The sequence below is a fragment of the Saccoglossus kowalevskii genome, chromosome 10, assembly GCF_978046115.1.
Source record: "Saccoglossus kowalevskii chromosome 10, keSacKowa6.1, whole genome shotgun sequence".
Classification (NCBI taxonomy): Eukaryota; Metazoa; Hemichordata; class Enteropneusta; family Harrimaniidae; genus Saccoglossus; species Saccoglossus kowalevskii.
This window is the reverse complement of record NC_140650.1, coordinates 5,839,146-5,863,429: the sequence shown is the minus strand read 5'-3', so window position 1 is coordinate 5,863,429 and position 24,284 is coordinate 5,839,146. Positions and strand designations below refer to the sequence as shown.

General features: G+C 36.6%; 1 protein-coding gene across 3 annotated transcripts in view; it reads left to right on the top strand.

Annotated features, from left to right (window-relative positions):
- The window catches only part of LOC100373248 (complexin-like), a 54,399-nt gene extending 30,431 nt beyond the window's left edge, over window positions 1–23,968 (top strand). For all 3 annotated transcript variants that reach the window (XM_002731356.4, XM_078012916.2, XM_006812246.3), the window contains 3 exons: window positions 10,330–10,502; window positions 12,592–12,721; window positions 18,932–23,968. In XM_002731356.4, coding sequence (XP_002731402.1) covers window positions 10,330–10,502; window positions 12,592–12,721; window positions 18,932–19,002 — 374 coding nt within the window. In that variant the 3' untranslated portion in view covers window positions 19,003–23,968. The remainder of the gene's footprint in view (window positions 1–10,329; window positions 10,503–12,591; window positions 12,722–18,931) is intronic.
- The last annotated feature ends 316 nt before the right edge of the window (window positions 23,969–24,284 follow it).

Sequence of the window (24,284 nt, the reverse complement as noted above, 5' to 3'; positions counted from 1 at the left end):
TCCTCAAATATCAACAATTCACTAGTTCTCCTCAAATGTCAACTATTCACTAGATTTCCTCAAATGTCAATAATTCACTAGATTTCCTCGAACATCAACAATTCACTAGATTTTCTCAAATGTCAACAATTCACTAGATTTCCTCTAATGTCAACAATTCACTAGATCTCCTCAAACATCTACAATTCACTAGATCTCCTCAAACATCTACAATTCACTAGATTTCCTCAATCATCAACAATTCATTAGATCTCCTTAAACATCAACAATTCACTTTGTTTTCTCAAACCTTTCCTTTTTACCTTGGATGAACCTGTTATTTTTTAACTAAACACTTTACTGTCTGCATCCATACATTCTTAGTACTGACAGTGCTACAGGGTTCCTTTGCTGGATTATGGTAAATGTGACATTTTTTCTTTTCTGTTGATTAATCAAATACTCAGCGGGACAAGATGAGGAAATGTTTACTACTAATCTGGATTAAAGCTTCAGGGAGATGAAAAAAACCTGTAGAAGGGTTGACAAGGTTGGACGTAGGAGGATGGTTCCTCCCTCAACAATTCTCTGCAAACATAGAGTCACTGCAAAGCTACTTACCAGATTGTGCCTGATTAGCTGCCCAACTCTAACAATTAGACCAATCACAGAGCAGCTTGTTTGTTCCAACCACCAAGAATGGTCCCTGTACTGGTGAATCTGAGCCAACCACCAAAAATAGTCTCTGTACTGGTGAATCTGAACCAACCACCAAGAACAGTCCCTGTACTGGTGAATCTGAGCCAACCACCAAGAACAGTCTCTGTACTGGTGAATCTGAACCAACCACCAAGAACAGTCCCTGTACTGGTGAATCTGAGCCAACCACCAAGAACAGTCCCTGGACTGATGAATCTGAGCCAACCACCAAGAACAGTCCCTGTACTGGTGAATCTGAGCCAACCACCAAGAACAGTCCCTTTACTGGTGAATCTGAGCCAACCACCAAGAATAGTCCTTGTACTGGTGAATCTGAGCCAACCACCAAGAATATAGTTCCTTTACTGGTGAATCTGAGCCAACCACCAAGAATAGTCTCTTTTCTGGTGAATTTGAGCCAACCACCAAAAACAGTCCCTGGACTGGTGAATCTGAGCCAACCACCAAGAATATAGTCCCTTTACTGGTGAATCTGAGCCAACCACCAAGAATAGTCCTTGTACTGGTGAATCTGAGTCAACCACCAAGAATAGTCTCTTTTCTGGTGAATCTGAGCCAACCACCAAGAACAGTCCCTGTACTGGTGAATCTGAGCCAACCACCAAGAACAGTCCCTTTACTGGTGAATCTGAGCCAACCACCAAGAATAGTCCTTGTACTGGTGAATCTGAGCCAACCACCAAGAATATAGTTCCTTTACTGGTGAATCTGAGCCAACCACCAAGAATAGTCTCTTTTCTGGTGAATCTGAGCCAACCACCAAAAACAGTCCCTGGACTGGTGAATCTGAGCCAACCACCAAGAATATAGTCCCTTTACTGGTGAATCTGAGCCAACCACCAAGAATAGTCCTTGTACTGGTGAATCTGAGTCAACCACCAAGAATAGTCTCTTTTCTGGTGAATCTCAGCCAACCACCAAGAATAGTCCCTTTACTGGTGAATCTGAGCCAACCACCAAGAATAGTCCCTTTACTGGTGAATCTGAGCCAACCACCAAGATTAGTCTTTTTACTGGTGAATCTGAGCCAACCACCAAGAATAGTCCTTGTACTGGTGAATCTGAGCCAACCACCAAGAATAGTCCCTTTACTGGTGAATCTGAGCCAACCACCAAGAATAGTCCTTTTACTGGTGAATCTGAGCCAACCACCAAGAATAGTCCCTTTACTGGTGAATCTGAGCCAACCACCAAGACTAGTCTTTTTACTGGTGAATCTGAGCCAACCACCAAGAATAGTCCTTGTACTGGTGAATCTGAGCCAACCACCAAGAATAGTCCCTTTACTGGTGAATCTGAGCCAACCACCAAGAATAGTCACTTTACTGGTGAATCTGAGACAACCACCAAGAATAGTCCCTTTACTGGTGAATCTGAGCCAACCACCAAGAATAGTCCCTTTACTAGTGAATCTCAGCCAACCACCAAGAATAGTCCCTTTACTGGTGAATCTGAGCCAACCACCAAGAATAGTCTCTTTTCTGGTGAATCTGAGCCAACCACCAAGAATAGTCCCTTTACTAGTGAATCTCAGCCAACCACCAAGAATAGTCCCTTTACTGGTGAATCTGAGCCAACCACCAAGAATAGTCTCTTTTCTGGTGAATCTGAGCCAACCACCAAGAATAGTCCCTTTACTGGTGAATCTGAGCCAACCACCAAGAATAGTCTCTTTTCTGGTGAATCTGAGCCAACCACCAAGAATAGTCCCTTTACTGGTGAATCTGAGCCAACCACCAAGAATAGTCTCTTTTCTGGTGAATCTGAGCCAACCACCAAGAATAGTCTCTTTTCTGGTGAATCTGAGCCAACCACCAAGAATAGTCTCTTTTCTGGTGAATCTGAGCCAACCACCAAGAATAGTCCCTTTACTGGTGAATCTGAGCCAACCACCAAGAATAGTCTCTTTTCTGGTGAATCTGAGCCAACCACCAAGAACAGTCCCTGTACTGGTGAATCTGAGCCAACCACCAAGAATAGTCTCTTTTCTGGTGAATCTGAGCCAACCACCAAGAATAGTCTCTTTTGTGGTGAATCTGAGCCAACCACCAAGAATAGTCTCTTTTCTGGTGAATCTGAGCCAACCACCAAGAATAGTCTCTTTTCTGGTGAATCTGAGCCAACCACCAAGAATAGTCTCTTTTCTGGTGAATCTGAGCCAACCACCAAGAATAGTCTCTTTTCTGGTGAATCTGAGCCAACCACCAAGAATAGTCACTTTTCTGGTGAATCTGAGCCAACCACCAAGAATAGTCACTTTTCTGGTGAATCTGAGCCAACCACCAAGAATAGTCTCTTTTCTGGTGAATCTGAGCCAACCACCAAGAATAGTCTCTTTTCTGGTGAATCTCAGCCAACCACCAAGAATAGTCACTTTTCTGGTGAATCTGAGCCAACCACCAAGAAGTCTCTTTTCTGGTGAATCTGAGCCAACCACCAAGAATAGTCCCTTTACTGGTGAATCTGAGCCAACCACCAAGAATAGTCTCTTTTCTGGTGAATCTGAGCCAACCACCAAGAATAGTCTATTTTCTGGTGAATCTGAGCCAACCACCAAGAATAGTCTCTTTTCTGGTGAATCTGAGCCAACCACCAAGAATAGTCCCTTTACTGGTGAATCTGAGCCAACCACCAAGAATAGTCCCTTTACTGGTGAATCTGAGCCAACCACCAAGAATAGTCTCTTTACTGGTGAATCTGAGCCAACCACCAAGAATAGTCTCTTTTCTGGTGAATCTGAGCCAACCACCAAGAATAGTCTCTTTTCTGGTGAATCTGAGCCAACCACCAAGAATAGTCCCTTTACTGGTGAATCTGAGCCAACCACCAAGAATAGTCTCTTTTCTGGTGAATCTGAGCCAACCACCAAGAATAGTCACTTTTCTGGTGAATCTGAGCCAACCACCAAGAATAGTCTCTTTTCTGGTGAATCTGAGCCAACCACCAAGAATAGTCCCTTTACTGGTGAATCTGAGCCAACCACCAAGAATAGTCTCTTTTCTGGTGAATCTGAGCCAACCACCAAGAATAGTCTCTTTTCTGGTGAATCTGAGCCAACCACCAAGAATAGTCTCTTTTCTGGTGAATCTGAGCCAACCACCAAGAATAGTCCCTTTACTGGTGAATCTGAGCCAACCACCAAGAATAGTCCCTTTACTGGTGAATCTGAGCCAACCACCAAGAATAGTCTCTTTACTGGTGAATCTGAGCCAACCACCAAGAATAGTCTCTTTTCTGGTGAATCTGAGCCAACCACCAAGAATAGTCCCTTTACTGGTGAATCTGAGCCAACCACCAAGAATAGTCCCTTTACTGGTGAATCTGAGCCAACCACCAAGAATAGTCCCTTTACTGGTGAATCTGAGCCAACCACCAAGAATAGTCTCTTTTCTGGTGAATCTGAGCCAACCACCAAGAATAGTCTCTTTTCTGGTGAATCTGAGCCAACCACCAAGAATAGTCTCTTTTCTGGTGAATCTGAGCCAACCACCAAGAATAGTCCCTTTACTGGTGAATCTGAGCCAACCACCAAGAATAGTCACTTTTCTGGTGAATCTGAGCCAACCACCAAGAATAGTCTCTTTTCTGGTGAATCTGAGCCAACCACCAAGAATAGTCTCTTTTCTGGTGAATCTGAGCCAACCACCAAGAATAGTCACTTTTCTGGTGAATCTGAGCCAACCACCAAGAATAGTCTCTTTTCTGGTGAATCTGAGCCAACCACCAAGAATAGTCTCTTTTCTGGTGAATCTGAGCCAACCACCAAGAATAGTCCCTTTACTGGTGAATCTGAGCCAACCACCAAGAATAGTCTCTTTTCTGGTGAATCTGAGCCAACCACCAAGAATAGTCTCTTTTCTGGTGAATCTGAGCCAACCACCAAGAACAGTCCCTGTACTGGTGAATCTGAGCCAACCAACAAGAATAGTCCCTTTACTGGTGAATCTGAGCCAACCACCAAGAATAGTCCCTTTACTGGTGAATCTGAGCCAACCACCAAGAAGTCTCTTTTCTGGTGAATCTGAGCCAACCACCAAGAATAGTCCCTTTACTGGTGAATCTGAGCCAACCACCAAGAATAGTCTCTTTTCTGGTGAATCTGAGCCAACCACCAAGAATAGTCTCTTTTCTGGTGAATCTGAGCCAACCACCAAGAATAGTCTCTTTTCTGGTGAATCTGAGCCAACCACCAAGAATAGTCCCTTTACTGGTGAATCTGAGCCAACCACCAAGAATAGTCTCTTTACTGGTGAATCTGAGCCAACCACCAAGAATAGTCTCTTTTCTGGTGAATCTGAGCCAACCACCAAGAATAGTCTCTTTTCTGGTGAATCTGAGCCAACCACCAAGAATAGTCCCTTTACTAGTGAATCTGAGCCAACCACCAAGAATAGTCTCTTTTCTGGTGAATCTGAGCCAACCACGAAGAATAGTCACTTTTCTGGTGAATCTGAGCCAACCACCAAGAATAGTCTCATTTCTGGTGAATCTGAGCCAACCACCAAGAATAGTCCCTTTACTGGTGAATCTGAGCCAACCACCAAGAATAGTCTCTTTTCTGGTGAATCTGAGCCAACCACCAAGAATAGTCTCTTTTCTGGTGAATCTGAGCCAACCACCAAGAATAGTCTCTTTTCTGGTGAATCTGAGCCAACCACCAAGAATAGTCCCTTTACTGGTGAATCTGAGCCAACCACCAAGAATAGTCCCTTTACTGGTGAATCTGAGCCAACCACCAAGAATAGTCTCTTTACTGGTGAATCTGAGCCAACCACCAAGAATAGTCTCTTTTCTGGTGAATCTGAGCCAACCACCAAGAATAGTCCCTTTACTGGTGAATCTGAGCCAACCACCAAGAATAGTCCATTTACTGGTGAATCTGAGCCAACCACCAAGAATAGTCCCTTTACTGGTGAATCTGAGCCAACCACCAAGAATAGTCTCTTTTCTGGTGAATCTGAGCCAACCACCAAGAATAGTCTCTTTTCTGGTGAATCTGAGCCAACCACCAAGAATAGTCTCTTTTCTGGTGAATCTGAGCCAAACACCAAGAATAGTCCCTTTACTGGTGAATCTGAGCCAACCACCAAGAATAGTCACTTTTCTGGTGAATCTGAGCCAACCACCAAGAATAGTCTCTTTTCTGGTGAATCTGAGCCAACCACCAAGAATAGTCTCTTTTCTGGTGAATCTGAGCCAACCACCAAGAATAGTCACTTTTCTTGTGAATCTGAGCCAACCACCAAGAATAGTCTCTTTTCTGGTGAATCTGAGCCAACCACCAAGAATAGTCTCTTTTCTGGTGAATCTGAGCCAACCACCAAGAATAGTCCCTTTACTGGTGAATCTGAGCCAACCACCAAGAATAGTCTCTTTTCTGGTGAATCTGAGCCAACCACCAAGAATAGTCCCTTTACTGGTGAATCTGAGCCAACCACCAAGAATAGTCTCTTTTCTGGTGAATCTGAGCCAACCACCAAGAACAGTCCCTGTACTGGTGAATCTCAGCCAACCACCAAGAATAGTCCCTTTACTGGTGAATCTGAGCCAACCAACAAGAATAGTCCCTTTACTGGTGAATCTGAGCCAACCACCAAGAATAGTCCCTTTACTGGTGAATCTGAGCCAACCACCAAGAATAGTCACTTTACTGGTGAATCTGAGCCAACCACCAAGAATAGTCACTTTACTGGTGAATCTGAGCCAACCACCAAGAACAGTCCCTTTACTGGTGAATATGAGCCAACCACCAAGAATAGTCTCTTTACTGGTGAATCTGAGCCAACCACCAAGAATAGTCCCTGTACTGGTGAATCTGAGCCAACCACCAAGAACAGTCTCTTTACTGGTGAATCTGAGCCAACCACCAAGAATAGTCCCTTTACTGGTGAATCTGAGCCAACCACCAAGAATAGTCTCTTTTCTGGTGAATCTGAGCCAACCACCAAGAACAGTCCCTGTACTGGTGAATCTCAGCCAACCACCAAGAATAGTCCCTTTACTGGTGAATCTGAGCCAACCAACAAGAATAGTCCCTTTACTGGTGAATCTGAGCCAACCACCAAGAATAGTCCCTTTACTGGTGAATCTGAGCCAACCACCAAGAATAGTCACTTTACTGGTGAATCTGAGCCAACCACCAAGAATAGTCACTTTACTGGTGAATCTGAGCCAACCACCAAGAACAGTCCCTTTACTGGTGAATCTGAGCCAACCACCAAGAATAGTCTCTTTACTGGTGAATCTGAGCCAACCACCAAGAATAGTCCCTGTACTGGTGAATCTGAGCCAACCACCAAGAACAGTCTCTTTACTGGTGAATCTGAGCCAACCACCAAGAATAGTCCTTGTACTGGTGAATCTGAGCCAACCACCAAGAATAGTCCTTGTACTGGTGAATCTGAGCCAACCACCAAGAATAGTCTCTTTACTAGTGAATCTGAGCCAACCACCAAGACTAGTCCCTTTACTGGTGAATCTCAGCCAACCACCAAGAATAGTCACTTTACTGGTGAATCTGAGCCAACCACCAAGACTAGTCTCTTTACTGGTGAATCTGAGCCAACCACCAAGAATAGTCACTTTACTGGTGAATCTGAGCCAACCACCAAGAATAGTCACTTTACTGGTGAATCTGAGCCAACCACCAAGAACAGTCCTTGTACTGGTGAATCTGAGCCAACCACCAAGAATAGTCTCTTTACTGGTGAATCTGAGCCAACCACCAAGAATAGTCCCTGTACTGGTGAATCTGAGCCAACCACCAAGAACAGTCTCTTTACTGGTGAATCTGAGCCAACCACCAAGAATAGTCCTTGTACTGGTGAATCTGAGCCAACCACCAAGAATAGTCCTTGTACCGGTGAATCTGAGCCAACCACCAAGAATAGTCTCTTTACTAGTGAATCTGAGCCAACCACCAAGACTAGTCCCTTTACTGGTGAATCTCAGCCAACCACCAAGAATAGTCACTTTACTGGTGAATCTGAGCCAACCACCAAGACTAGTCTCTTTACTGGTGAATCTCAGCCAACCACCAAGAATAGTCCCTTTACTAGTGAATCTGAGCCAACCACCAAGAATAGTCCCTTTACTGGTGAATCTGAGCCAACCACCAAGAACAGTCCTTGTACTGGTGAATCTGAGCCAACCACCAAGAATAGTCTCTTTACTGGTGAATCTGAGCCAACCACCAAGAATAGTCCCTGTACTGGTGAATCTGAGCCAACCACCAAGAACAGTCTCTTTACTGGTGAATCTGAGCCAACCACCAAGAATAGTCCTTGTACTGGTGAATCTGAGCCAACCATCAAGAATAGTCCTTGTACTGGTGAATCTGAGCCAACCACCAAGAATAGTCTCTTTACTAGTGAATCTGAGCCAACCACCAAGAATAGTCTCTTTACTGGTGAATCTGAGCCAACCACCAAGAATAGTCTCTTTTCTGGTGAATCTGAGCCAACCACCAAGAATAGTCTCTTTTCTGGTGAATCTGAGCCAACCACCAAGAATAGTCACTTTACTGGTGAATCTGAGCCAACCACCAAGAATAGTCTCTTTACTGGTGAATCTCAGCCAACCACCAAGAATAGTCACTTTACTGGTGAATCTCAGCCAACCACCAAGAATAGTCACTTTACTGGTGAATCTGAGCCAACCACCAAGACTAGTCTCTTTACTGGTGAATCTCAGCCAACCACCAAGAATAGTCTCTTTACTGGTGAATCTCAGCCAACCACCAAGAATAGTCCCTGTACTGGTGAATCTGAGCCAACCACCAAGAATAGTCACTTTACTGGTGAATCTGAGCCAACCACCAAGAATAGTCCTTGTACTGGTGAATCTGAGCCAACCACCAAGAATAGTCCCTTTACTGGTGAATCTGAGCCAACCACCAAGAATAGTCTCTTTACTAGTGAATCTGAGCCAACCACCAAGAATAGTCTCTTTACTAGTGAATCTGAGCCAACCCCCAAGAATAGTCTCTTTACTAGTGAATAGCCTGCCCCATTATGCCATATGTACAATACATTGCTCATTTACATAAAATGTCACCACATGCTGTGTGACAACTGATGCGTTCAATTCCCTTTTATAAAATCATTTAAAACCACAATCATGCTAATTATATCCAGTCATTTACTATATAATATATTCTTTATATGATATTCTCTGAATGAAAACTTGCCACTATGATATTCAGACTATTGTCTCCTGTCATATCTTATTCAACTATACCAATTAAGTGTTTGCCATGGTAACAAGGTGATGTTATACTGTGATCGATGACCCTCCTTCCTGTGATATCATCTCCTTTGGCATATTCCTTGAAACAAGGGACATTGATGTACAAATTAGATAATGCATATCAAGCAATTTATTCTGCAAAGATTGGAAAAATAGTCGAGCAAAAAAAAAAAGCCGAAAGCTTCCCATCTAATCAATTCTACTAACGAGAATAATGGGTGCGATACAGTTTTGTCATGTCAGATATTTTTCTTTCTGCGATGCTTAGCATCAACTTGTTTAATATACAATATGCTTATAGCACTGAATCGTGAATATCATAATTTCTCTATTAGTAGCACTGAATCGTGTATATCATATTTTCTCTATTAGTAGCATATGTGTATATGTAAACAACAGAGGTGTGTCAAAAGGGTTTATTATATGTGAAATGCTAATTTTGGTTTACGTTCACTCGTAAAATATCAGATATATGTGTACTCTGAAAGTAACTGACTTCATATTCTACAGCTGTTGTCAATGTTAAATCAATGTAATACAATATTTATTTATTCCACTGTAATTCATTTTTTGCTGTGGTGCAATTAATAACAGTTCATAATAAGAAAAGATAAAGTAAAATGCTGGAGAAAAACTAACTCAGTATGTTGATAGTTGATAAAGTCACAATTTTAGGAAATGAATAATAGGGAGTTTAAAATTTGCATATGTAGCGGGAACGTAATGTGTTCTAATTTTGTTTGTGTTACATTCTTGGGTGTCAGAAAACGATTAAGTTCAAACTAGTTAGTACACGCCTTTTGAGAAAGTGATCATAAATATCTGCCATCATCTGCTTTGTTCACATAACTAGCTGACCAGTTGTGTACGTTTTTAGTAGGTGTGAATATCAGCAAAAATGCATCCCATATTTTTTATTTCACCATAAAAATCACTTTTAATATAAAGTGTTCAATAAATATCAGTAAAAACAGATTCAAAATTGACAGCGAGAAAACAATTACGAGTTACTCACCTTGATCATGTTCAAATTGACTGCCGTACAACCTGGCAACTGATGATGTCATTGGTTCACATGGAGGTCGTGCACAAAGTAATGACGTATCCTCTCTTGTTCTGTTCTTGTATGCACATCTTAATTAATATCTCTATTATGTTTAGCAAGATTTGGGTTTGTACATGTACAACTGATTATAATTTTGAAATTGAATATAATAGTGAGCTGCTAGTATTTACAATTACTGCCTTTATGCAAACTTTGCAGTATCCTCATAATACTTATAAATACATTAAATTAAGGTATAGGTTTTTATCACACAATGTATTACCAATATTTACTCTTAAACAAGTTAATAATGTATTGATTTGTTTTTATAATTGTAGGTGAGATTAGCAAAGTAGCTGGTGGTGGAGAAGGAGAAGGAGAGAGTGCAGAGGCGACAGAGGAAGAGCTTGCCATTGCTGAGGCAAGGAGAGAGGCAGAAGAAGAAAGAAAAGCTAAACATGACAAATTTGAAGCTGGTAGAGAAATAGTCAGGGATGATATCAGAAAAAAGGTATATTTATGTTGTCTCCACAGTGCAATATCATTATCACAGTAAAATGTGAGCAGGTTTAAATAATAATAACTGTCCCTTTAAGTCATTCTAGGATTGTAGCTACTGTCCCTTTAAGTCATTCTAGGATTGTAGCTACTGTCCCTTTAAGTCATTCTAGGATTGTAGCTACTGTCCCTTTAAGTCATTCTAGGATAATTGCAGCTACTGTTCCTTTAAGTCATTCTAGGATTGTAGCTACTGTCCCTTTAAGTCATTCTAGGATAATTGCAGCTACTGTCCCTTTAAGTCATTCTAGGATAATTGCAGCTACTGTCCCTTTAAGTCATTCTAGGATAATTGCAGCTACTGTCCCTTTAATTCATTATAGGACCATAGCTACTGTCTCTTTAAGTCATTCTAGGATTGCAGCTACTGTCCCTTCTAGGATTGTAGCTACTGTCTCTTTAAGTCATTCTAGCATTGTAGCTATTGTCCCTTTAAGTCATTCTAGGATTGCAGCTACTGTCCCTTCTAGGATTGTAGCTACTGTCTCTTTAAGTCATTCTAGCATTGTAGCTATTGTCCCTTTAAGTCATTCTAGGATTGTAGCTACTGTTCATTTAAGTCATTCTAGGATTGTAGCTACTGTCCCTTCTAGGATTGTAGCTACTGTCTCTTTAAGTTATTCTAGCATTGTAGCTATTGTCCCTTCTTGGATTGTAGCTACTGTCCCTTCTAGGATTGTAGCTACTGTCTCTCTTTAAGTCATTCTAGGATTGTAGCTACTGTCTCTTTAAGTCATTCTAGCATTGTAGCTATTGTCCCTTCTAGGATTGTAGCTACTGTCCCTTCTAGGATTGTAGCTACTGTCTCTTTAAGTCATTCTAGCATTGTAGCTACTGTCCCTTCTAGGATTGTAGCTACTGTTCATTTAAGTCATTCTAGGATTGCAGCTACTGTCCCTTCTAGGATTGTAGCTACTGTCTCTTTAAGTCATTCTAGGATAATTGCAGCTACTGTCCCTTTAATTCATTATAGGACCATAGCTACTGTCTCTTTAAGTCATTCTAGGATTGCAGCTACTGTCCCTTCTAGGATTGTAGCTACTGTCTCTTTAAGTCATTCTAGCATTGTAGCTATTGTCCCTTTAAGTCATTCTAGGATTGTAGCTACTGTTCATTTAAGTCATTCTAGGATTGTAGCTACTGTCCCTTCTAGGATTGTAGCTACTGTCTCTTTAAGTTATTCTAGCATTGTAGCTATTGTCCCTTCTTGAATTGTAGCTACTGTCCCTTCTAGGATTGTAGCTACTGTCTCTCTTTAAGTCATTCTAGGATTGTAGCTACTGTCTCTTTAAGTCATTCTAGCATTGTAGCTATTGTCCCTTCTAGGATTGTAGCTACTGTCCCTTCTAGGATTGTAGCTACTGTCTCTTTAAGTCATTCTAGCATTGTAGCTACTGTCCCTTCTAGGATTGTAGCTACTGTTCATTTAAGTCATTCTAGGATTGCAGCTACTGTCCCTTCTAGGATTGTAGCTACTGTCTCTTTAAGTCATTCTAGGATTGTAGCTACTGTCCTTTCTAGGATTGTAGCTACTGTCCCTTTAAGTCATTATAGGACCATAGCTACTGTCCCTTTAAGTCATTCTTGAATTGCAGCTACTGTCCCTTTAAGTCATTCTAGGATTGTAGCTACTGTTCATTTAAGTCATTCTAGGATTGCAGCTACTGTCCCTTCTAGGATTGTAGCTACTGTCTCTTTAAGTCATTCTAGCATTGTAGCTACTGTCTCTTTAAGTCATTCTAGGATTGCAGCTACTCCCTTTAAGTCATTCTAGCATTGTAGCTGCTGTCCCTTTAAGTCATTCATAAATTTTGGCCAGCCAGCATGCGAATATGTGATAATAGCATTGTCCATAAGTTGTTTCATTAAAATGAACACAAACTTGAATATTTAATAACAGAAGCTGCAAACATCGCCTTTATTTAATCTTTTGGCGTGAACAAGTTCTTGCCTTCCATTCACTGGACACGCACACAAAACGAAAACAAGTAGAACTGCCTATAGAGATTGGAAATCTTTATTTGTTTTTTTTCTGTTTTTAGTATGGTATAAAGAAAAAGGTAGTGGAGGAAGTTGATCCAGATGCTGGAAGGATTGGAAGGAAGAAGAAGACTCCGCTAGAAATGCAGCAGCAACAGCAAGCACAAGCACAGGCTGATTCTGACGAAGAAGGTGGTATCTGTTGTTGTTTTACTTTTATCTGAGTGATGTTACCATGGTGATGTTGTTGTCATGTGACTAACATTAGTGACAATTGTTTAAAGGTGCTTGTATTACTCTGAGTGTCTTAAAGACTTGTCTGCTAACAAAATTCGATGTGAATGGTATTAAGTAGGTTCCCACCAACTTCTAGATTGCTCCTACTGTGCATAGTTTTGCTCATTTTGATATCTGATTTCTCAACATATTATGCCGTAGCATGTGCAAACTAGGTTTAAACATGAACCAAATGAGGATCTCTTAGAGATACTTAATTGGTGCAGCATTTAAGTTGATAGTTTGGATCCTGATGTCTGTGAGGTAGCAGTATTTATTGTAAGATTAGGGAGGTACACAACAGCCACATTATGCAAGAAAATAATTTATATTTTGAATATCCTAAAATATTTTAGTGCGAACCTACTTAATACTAAAAATCTTCTTTCTTGAACATGTATTGTTGCTTTTAACTGAAATGCCACATTATTTTGTAAATACAAACAAAACATTTTTATTTGGTACGTGCCAAGGCCATTCATATCATTTGACTGTTGTTTTTTTATTGCCAATATTTTCATACTTAAAACTTGTCAGGTCATTTTATTATTTATTTTATAATAATTTATTTATTTATAGTATGTTGTCCAATGATATCCTATATGGTTCCTCAAGATAAAAACACTCCTAGTTAGAATGGCTAATTTATTCATTATGCTCTTTTTGGTGTCTTTAAAAATGTAAAAAAAAAATAGAAATGAATTATATCAAGAGAGAATTTGAATATATTAATGATACTGTGTATCCCTGTGTATATATATGCTTTGTGTCAGGAACTCTATGTTTTTGTGTTCGTTGTTTCTGTAGCATCTATGTGTTTTATTTTTTAATAGAACAGGTGCCAGAACCTATGGTTGTAATTGGATGAATTCCCTATGTGAGCTTGCCCATACTTAACACTGTACACTAACATCACAATTACAACCAACTGGTTCAGCTTATTTATATTGGCAGAACCCACAACATTACTTTACCTTCAAAACCTCATTAGAAAATTATTCTTCAAATTCATATAAAAACTAAGATCAGCCTATGGTCTTGTTATATTTAAAATGTGAATTCTAAAATAATATGACTGATTGTTGTTAGTCACTGTAATATTAATTATGAATGGATTGTCCTGTAGTTACCCTCGTTACACATATCTGTTGAGAGGACCAGCTGTTACCATTTTTTTTTTATTTTCATTCACTGTTTAGATTGTCAATTGATTGAACATTTTTATCGAAATATCTTTTTATCTTGAATAAATATCAGAAATTTTAACTTACTACAATTTAAAATCAATTCTTATATTTTCATTACTAACGTTTTTCTGCATCTAGTTTTGTTTCATTTGTAATTTGATTCTTGAAAGCTGTATGTTCATGTAGCAAGTACTATTTATTTAAGAGTTGACAGCGAGACTGAGTCATATTATTGTACATTTTTACAAAAAATTGTAGCCACTGTACAACTAGTCATTTTAAAACGCAGCAATTTAATGCATGGAGATCAGGGCTACCAGAAATGACATTGTGTTTGGAATATCGTCATACCAACAACTGAATTTACCCTGCAATTCACACCTTCAGAGTGCATTGACCTAACAGTGATTGACGTAAATTAGTTTCTTTTTCCATAAATTTAATTAAGCTAATAAATCCCAAACACACTAGATTGGAGATCAACATTGCTTATTTTTACTCATTTTTCATTTCAGAGGCCTCTGTTAGGTTATTTTTATGACTGTATTTTTTTATGTTTTTCCTTCTGAAATGTAGTCACGAAACATACTAGGAAAATCTTACCATTATCTGTTCAATATTGCATCATTATGTAGAAAAAAAGCATTTAACTTTGAAGAGAAATAATTATCCCAGGATATGTATACATTTTTAGATATTTTCTACTTCAAACATGTTAGGTATTTTGAGCAGTTGCTAGTTTTCATCCCTCTAGAAAACCCAGAAATGTTGAATATTAAAAAGAAATATAAAGGTGAAAACTATCGTGTTTGCAGATAAAAATAGATAGAATGCTATGTAAAGTATCTCCATATTTTACAAACCATTCAACCATGTCAAATTAACATGAAGAAGTCAGCAAATAAGCACCTGAAATGTGGCTTGAGTTATTAGGGATTTTACAATCGTATTCACACGTATCCCCTGTGGGCCACTTGCATGGAGGAAAGATTCAACTTGTCATATCCATCAAATGCACTATGAGCGCTTCTTTACTCAGATTATGTTGCATGATTCCTATACCGTGTCAGATAAATTAATATTGTTGGTCACTCTATAATATATTAAATTATGCGAGTCTGGTTAACACACTAGTACCTAGTTGATTGCCATATTGTTTTGTTAGGTTTCCAATTAGCCCCAATCCAATTGAATTATTAATCGTTTTGCATTATGCAAGGAAATTTAAATTGAGGCAGTATAGGGGAAAATACAGCAAATATATGTAGTTAAATAAAGTGGGACCTCACACAGTGATGCAACTACTGTCGATAAATTAAGGAGATTATAAAAGCTTTTCATAGTGGTGTATTGTCATGTAATTTCATGATTGTATCTGTGGTTACTCAATAGAATCGGTGAATACAGCGGGCATATCTGAGAATACATGTACAGCAGGAATGTCTGTGAATACAGTGGAAATGTCTGACATTATGTAAATAAAACTGTTAGCGTTAAAGTAGTATTATCTAAAACTAACAAATTTTCTGATTTCATTCTGTAAAAAATTTCAATTTAGATACATGCAATCCTGCAACATCCGCAGAAAGTATTCACAAATTTTCTGTAAATTTTGTTATAAATTGTGAGTCAAATAAATGATACATTGCTTTTTTGATTAAATGGATTTGATTGTCAGGACTTTTTTGCGGATATTAACAAAAGTAAAAGGCTTAAAAACATTCAATGTTTTATTCTTAATCATGAATGCTATTACATGTATAGAGTGTATTCCAAGATGGCCGCCATCAACTATAACATATAGCTATGCTATAATCTCTGTTTAGCCTGTGGCATTGCTTGTTACTGCCACCTTAACGTGAGCCATCGTCAGACATCTGTCATTCATGAATAATGTCTTATCATTTATTTTTTATTTTTAATGTGTGTTTATGGTTTTTTTTTGTCAGTCAATAATTTCATTTTGAACTATAATCAGTGATCAGTAAATGTCTAATTCTAAATCTGTTAGACGGTAAACTATATAATATCAAAAACAAAAGTGAAAACCATAAAAGTGCAAACAAACTAATTGAAATATCTTATTATGTAGCAATAAATGTAGTCTTCACAAATCCATTTGTAGCAAAATTACAGGCAAAAATTTTAAATGTTTAACACTTGAAAACCATTGTCAACTTTTTGGCATTGTCTACAAAATGACTTTGTAGTCTGCTTCTTCCAACATAGAATGTTGATAAATAAATGACAAACCTTTTGCCCAAAAACCAAACACAATATCTGTAACTGTCTGTATAATCCAAAATTATAATAAAATTTAGTGAAAATTTTACAAGATGTGAAAATATTCGCACTGAATTTTTTGGGGAAAAAATATGACTCAAAAAGTTACTTTGCAACATCAATTTAAATTTACATATTTGTAGTACAACTGCGTATTTACAGTACTGTGAAATGAATGGATCATTGTGATAGAACAGTGATAGATGGCACATCTATATAAATTATTCATGACACTTACTAGGTCAAAGGTTAAATTAGTTTGAGACAATTCCCAGGTTTGTCTGGTGATGTTAAACTGTGTGGATTTATAGTAGATATAGAATTGGTATATGAACTAAAAAAAATCCAATCAAGATGCCATTTAACGTTTTCTATATGTTTATTGATGTCATCATTGTACTTTTTATGTCAGTAAAATTAATACTTTAAATTAATATTAAAATAATACTGCCAAATGTTTGAATCATTTTGGTGTCGATAATAATTTTGAATCGCACTGAATTTAAAAGCATGATGTTCGATTGTTATAAATTTGTAAAGGATTAGAAGAGTAACATAGCATGACAATGGCGACAACAGAGTTGAACCTGAGTTTTTAAGAATTTTATTAATATTTTGTAACCATGTATTACTGCCAATTCTTTATTTTAGCTGGAAATAATTTTTGCTGAAAAGGTTTTTTGGGTGTTTTGTTAATTTCACTGATTTTTGGTGAGTTGAATGTGCAGTACAGGAAAAATAGTTATATTTGCTAGATTTTATCTCACAGAATCATCCCTTCAGCGGAAATAGCAAAAATAAATTCCAAGCAAGAATAAAGTATTTCACAGTACAATAAAATTAAACTGCCATTGTAGTACAAACAAACACACATGCGGTAAAATGTAAGGGTGTTTTTGCTACACATATGCAAACAGCTGAAAAATTTATCTCCAGCTATTTTCATAAATATATGTTGTGACATATTGCCATGCGGTTAGTAAAAACTAGTTTGGGCTAAGTGTTACATGGATTACAAAATGTAAACAATTTACTGAATTTATTGTTGCCACTGAATCATTTTCAGGTTTTTTGTTTTCCGCTGTATTTTCTGAAATCTCGCACAAATTGATTATGAGTAGATTAAAATCTATGTAGTTGATACAGGTGTCTGGCTGTGAGCAATTTACAAAGGAAACTCTATAATCTATTAGTATATGAGACAACCATTTGAAATTCATTTGCTTGATTTAATGCCCATGTAAGTCAGAAATAATCAAGAAACCTGCAACTGGGATATTTGACAGTACGGAAACAACCATCAAAATTAATTTGTAAATCTAGAAAATGAAAATCACAGGGCTACACTATTATTGAGTTTAGATTCATTAAAATTACTAATCTTGTACCTTCATTCATTGTCACTTTATCACTCAATAGTATATTGTAAAGGGGAAATACTCACTGGGTCCAATTGAAGCGGATTTCAGGTTTTTAAACTCTGTGGTTTGTGGAGGAAACAATACATTCTATTGTTAAATTTGAATATGCACTGGGTTTTAATTGAGTGCATTTAATTATCAGCAAAACTAAAACCTCGCAAATAATTAAAGCCTTTTACAACATTGTCGTCAAGTAAATTGCAAAAACCAGACTGAAATAATACTTCAATGGAAACTTACATGGTTTAACACTGGTCAATTACATAGTTTAACAATAGAAACTTACATGGTTTAACAATGGGAACTGACATGTTTTAACAATGGAAACTTGCATTCAATAATACATTTTTTTTTATTATTTAAAAGTTAAGAATTGATTTTTAGTTGAAACATCAGAACATTACCTAGTATCATTGTAAATATGTCAATGAAATGTTTTTTTGAATCTTAAAGTCTGTTGTCTAAAGTAATATTTTATGTTTTTAATATACAAATACAAAATTTTATCACACCAGTAATTGATGCATCCCATAAAAATTACATGTATTTTGTTTTTGTTTCCTTTTATTTGCCAAGGTAGTTGTAGGAGTTCAATTTGTATAGGTGATAGTAGTTGATCACTATTTAACACAAGTAACCTACTATAACCTGTATTTAGGTGATCACTAGTTAAAACAAAAAAAAACTTTCATAAATAGCTGTGATTAGGTGACAGTTGTTAATCACTAGTTAACATAAGTATCCTGCCAGAACCTGCTGTGATTAGTTGATAGTAGTTAATTACTACACATTGCCAAGTAACCAATCATAACCTGCAGTGATTAGTTGATCACTAGTTAACACAAGAAACTTACCATAACCTGCTGTGATTGTCTGTATATTTGTGTAAAGTGTTTTGATGTCATTTAGACTAGTTTAGAAATAGTTTCTGGATTATATTTTTTCTTGACTGCCTTGCTATCTTTGCTGTGTTTTCAACTTAACTGACTTTGCATTTGAATAATTTCTGCATGCGTCAACATTATTTATTTTTTGCATTATATGGGGGAGGGGGATTGCTGGTTTTGCAGCTTTGGGGAGATTTTTTGCCACATGCAAACTGCATTAATTGCCATGCCAACTGCACTGTTGCTATGACAACTGCACTGTTGCTATGCCAACTGCACTAAAAATAATTCAACAACCAAAAAACTGAAGGTGAATTTTTTTTCTTTCCTCTATTTTTCATGCTCCAGAGGGTATTATGGACAAGGTATTAGGGTACTTTACGCCAATCTCCGACAAGCTCAGCAGTTTATGGAAATAGAGCATAGGATTGAGGGAAGTGTATGAGGAAAACAAAAGACAAAACAAATGAAGGTACTCTCTTTGAGGTTTGATGTACTAAGCTTAGCAACTATGATCCATAGCAAATAGATACCCATGTCTTTTTGTCTGTTTCTCTGTTTAATGTCCACTGTGTCGTTAATCCATCACTGTTTCACACCTTTGAGGGCGCTTGTCTATATACCCCGGTACTTGTACTGTTTCCAAGCAGATATTATTATGGGATGTTATTGTCTTGTGGACTGGGCCAGTCAATTGGTGATATTGACCCAGAGTACAAGATTTCATCGTAATACAACCTAATATTAATAGAATTTACAACTAGCTGCTATAAAAGCAGCAATATGTCTGTGCTTAACTAAGTCGGGATTTGATTTTCATTGAAAATTACATGTATATGAATGGTGTTTTGACATTTGGTATAAACGTTAGATAGGAAAAGGTCCTTCATTTTAATACATGTATTACTCAACATATACTTGTCTTTGCCTGTTGTGTGTGAGGAAGACAGAGTTATTTTGTTTTGTTTTATCTCCACTCTCTGGATTTATATCTTTGCAATTTCTATCCATAAAGTATAATCCAGTTCTAAAAATGCATTACATCTGCATTTTGGTTCTAAATCAGAAAAATAATAAACCACGCAAATAAAACTGGACCAACATTTAAAGTGACTTAAATCAAAAACTTGATTTGAAAAACTTTTTTTTCATTTGTCTTATTGGAGCAAATAAGTAAGGAACTAATAGACTTTTAGAGGTGTACTCTTTTGCAGTAATTTCTGTCATTACCTGAAAACTTGCATGGTTTAACAATGGAAACTTACATAGTTTAACAATGGAAACTTACTTGGTTTAACAATGGAAACTTACATAGTTTAACAATGGAAACTTACATGGTTTAACAATGGAAACTTACATGGTTTTATAATGGAAACTTACATGGTTTAACAATGGGAACTGACATGGTTTAACAATGGGAACTGACATGGTTTAACAATGGGAACTGACACGGTTTAACAATGGAAACTGACATGGTTTAACAATGGAAACTTACATGGTTTATAATTGGAATCCTACATGGTTTAACAATGGAAACTTACTTGGTTTAACAATGGAAACTTACATGGTTTAACAATGGAAACTTACATGGTTTAACACTGGTCAATTACATAGTTTAACAATAGAAACTTACATGGTTTAATAATGGAAACTTACATGGTTTAACAATGGGAACTGACATGTTTTAACAATGGAAACTTACATGGTTTATGATTGGAATCCTACATGGTTTAACAATGGAAACTTACTTGGTTTAACAATGAAAACTGACATGGTTTAACAATGGAAACTTGTGTGGTTTAACAATGAAAACTTACATGGTTTAACAATGGAAACTTACATGGTTTATAATTGGAATCCTACATGGTTTAACAATGGAAACTTACTTGGTTTAACAATGAAAACTGACATGGTTTAACAATGGAAACTTGTGTGGTTTAACAATGAAAACTTACATGGTTTAACAATTGAAACTTACTTGGTTTAACAATGGAAACTGACATGGTTTAACAATGGAAACTTACTTGGTTTAACAATGGAAACTTACATGGTTTAACAATAGAAACTTACTTGGTTTAACAATGGAAACTGACATGGTTTAACAATGGAAACTTACTTGGTTTAACAATGGAAACTTACATGGTTTAACAATGGAAAGTTACATAGTTTAACAATGGAAAGTTACATAGTTTAACAATGGAAACTTGCGTGGTTTAACAATGGAAAGTTACATAGTTTAACAATGGAAAGTTACATAGTTTAACAATGGAAAGTTACATAGTTTAACAATGGAAACTTTCATGGTTTACCAATGGAAACTTACATGGTTTAACAATGGAAAGTTTAACAATGGAAAGTTGCATAGTTTAACAATGAAAACTTGCATGGTTTAACAATGGAAACTTTCATGGTTTGACAATGGAAACTTACATGGTTTGACAATGGAAACTTACTTGGTTTAACAATGGAAACTTACATGGTTTAACACTGGTCAATTACATAGGTTAACAATAGAAACTTACATGGTTTAATAATGGAAACTTACATGGTTTAACAATGGGAACTGACATGTTTTAACAATGGAAACTTACATGGTTTATAATTGGAATCCTACATGGTTTAACAATGGAAACTTACTTGGTTTACCAATGGAAACTGACATGGTTTAACAATGGAAAGTTTAACAATGGAAAGTTGCATAGTTTAACAATGAAAACTTGCATGGTTTAACAATGGAAACTTTCATGGTTTGACAATGGAAACTTACATGGTTTGACAATGGAAACTTACATGGTTTAACAATGGAAACTTACATGGTTTAACACTGGTCAATTACATAGGTTAACAATAGAAACTTACATGGTTTAATAATGGAAACTTACATGGTTTAACAATGGGAACTGACATGTTTTAACAATGGAAACTTACATGGTTTATAATTGGAATCCTACATGGTTTAACAATGGAAACTTACTTGGTTTAACAATGAAAACTGACATGGTTTAACAATGGAAACTTGTGTGGTTTAACAATGAAAACTTACATGGTTTAACAATTGAAACTTACTTGGTTTAACAATGGAAACTGACATGGTTTAACAATGGAAACTTACTTGGTTTAACAATGGAAACATACATGGTTTAACAATGGAAAATTGCATGGTTTAACAACAGGAAATTGCATGGTTTAACAATGGGAAATTACATGGTTTAACAATGGAAACTTTCATGGTTTAACAATAGAAACTTTCACGGTTTTAAAATGGAAATTTACATGGTTAAATGATGAATACTTGCAGCTTGATGATAATACAGTTATTGTAAAACAAATCTATTTTGCAACAGACAGTTAAATTGCAAAATATTGCAGCAGGAAAGATTTCACCATGAAACAGTGATGTTAATGGTGTTCTTGCAAATTTCTCAAGTGATAAAATAGTAAATGTTTCTAGTAGTGACAATTTGATGGTTAAAAATGTTACGTAGAATGTCTTGTCTGCTACAATGTATGTACAGTTTGAGTGTAACCTAACTTTCAAGCTTGCATTTAACTGGTTTTGCTTTTTCGTAAAAACTTTTGCAAAATGAATATTAGTGTTGTCAATAATCTCAACATAGTCTCGTAGTATTTACCAATGTTACTAATACAGTGCAAGACGTGTTTTAATAATACAATTTTGTGTGGCAGTTTTGAAAGCAGGCTAATCCAGTTTTACACCAGCTTAATGGTAGCTTAATGTTAAGTTGCACTCTGACCACACTGTATGTGTAGTCTTTCTGGTATTACGTAGCAAGGCTTGCCAGCCACTATGTAATATATTGACCATCATTTTTAAGTTTAGAAGAAAATTGTCACAGAGACTTTACGACAATATGTATGTTTTCTCACAGCATGTGAAACTTGTTTGTGCCATCTTCTAAAGATTGAATTTCATGAAACTGTTATGAAAACCATGCAAGCCTCCAGGTTTTTGAGTACTAGATTTTGAAATGTATGCAACCTTTAGTATTTACTAGTATTTCATTCTTCGTCAGGAAGTTATGCATCATTTTATATTTTGTAAATGTTTCTCTATAATTTAATATCTTATATTAATGTGTTATATTGTTTACTAAAAGCTGTTGTTGCTTTTCATAGTATGTGTGCTGGTAGAATGACATCAATATATAGGTATGCACCATTTTAATGATAGCTACTGCCCTGTAACAAAATGATTTTTGATTGATTTAAGAAAATATATTGTATGAGCCATAGCTGTTAATTTTCAAAATTAACTTGATTATGAAAAGTGGTCGGGACAAAATGTTTTCAACATAGAATAGATGACCGATATTATTGTTGAAGGATTTATGTAATGCGCAGGGGTGTATATATTAAGTGTTGTTGGATGTAGCTTGGTAGTTTTACTACTGAATAGTTTATTTACAGTGTTTTTAGACTCGTGTATGAGGTGTCAATCATGATAATAGTGCAATAACAATTGTGGTTTGTGACCAATTCTATCAGACTCTCTTTTATTGTTATTATAAATACCATTATGATGTTTACTTTCAATCTTATCTGTTTCTGCTTTTGACTTTGTGCAATGTTCTACTTACATTCCCTATAAGTATAGTGGTGCGATCCATTCATCCTACCCTTGTGCAGTCAGGTTAGGCCTCTACACATGTAAACCAGGGGTGCATTCAATATGAGGGACATATAATGTATTTGCTGAATTGTAAATGATGTAATATCTGGCATTAAAAAGTTGTGTATGTATTAGGGTAAAGACGGTATCATAAACAGTAATTACACATCTTGCATTCCAGATTTGTGATAAGTTTGGATTAGTATTTTACATTCCATTGGAACCATTATATAGAAATAACACCCAAATTGAGCAGAATGAACTTTAGTGTATGTATTTGTGTGACCATCTGAGGGCGCCGACTTCACATCTTCATCACAGTATGCTGTGTGCATTTCAAATCAGTTTGACATTAGCCAGTTCTACTGGGAGGTGTATTAAAAACAAATGTGTTGAGTAGATTTGATGAATCTTGATACAATGCTACTTACAGAGATGTTCATTTATCAAACTACCGAAAAATGTTAATGAAAGGGGCCCTCATGGTTTAATGTGCCTCTTTGCTTTACACTGAATTAAACAAAAACATCAATGCAAAACATAAACATCTAAACTAATTTTTTTGTTTACATTAAATATGTGCTTTCATTTACTGTGTAAAAATGGATATTTTAAATTTTTGTATCATGTGACCAAGTTAATTCCTGCAGTTTGAAATGTCAAGTTTATTGTTAATTATTATGAATCTGTAATTAAAGAGTATTTATTTAAATGTGTTTAATTTAATTTAGTCAATAAAAAAAATGATTTGAAAATTATGTCTTTTTTTCAGCAGTAGTAGAAAGAGTGTGTATGTGGCATGTACTGTAGTGATGTAGAAAGAGTGTGTATGTGGAATGTACTGTAGTGATGTAGAAAGAGTGTGTATGTGGAATGTACTGTAGTGATGTAGAAAGAGTGTGTATGTGGAATGTACTGCTGTAGAAAGAGTGTGTATGTGGAATGTACTGCAGTAGAAAGAGTGTGTATGTGGAATGTACTGTAGTGATGTAGAAAGAGTGTGTATGTGGAATGTACTGCTGTAGAAAGAGTGTGTATGTGGAATGTACTGCTGTAGTAGAAAGAGTGTGT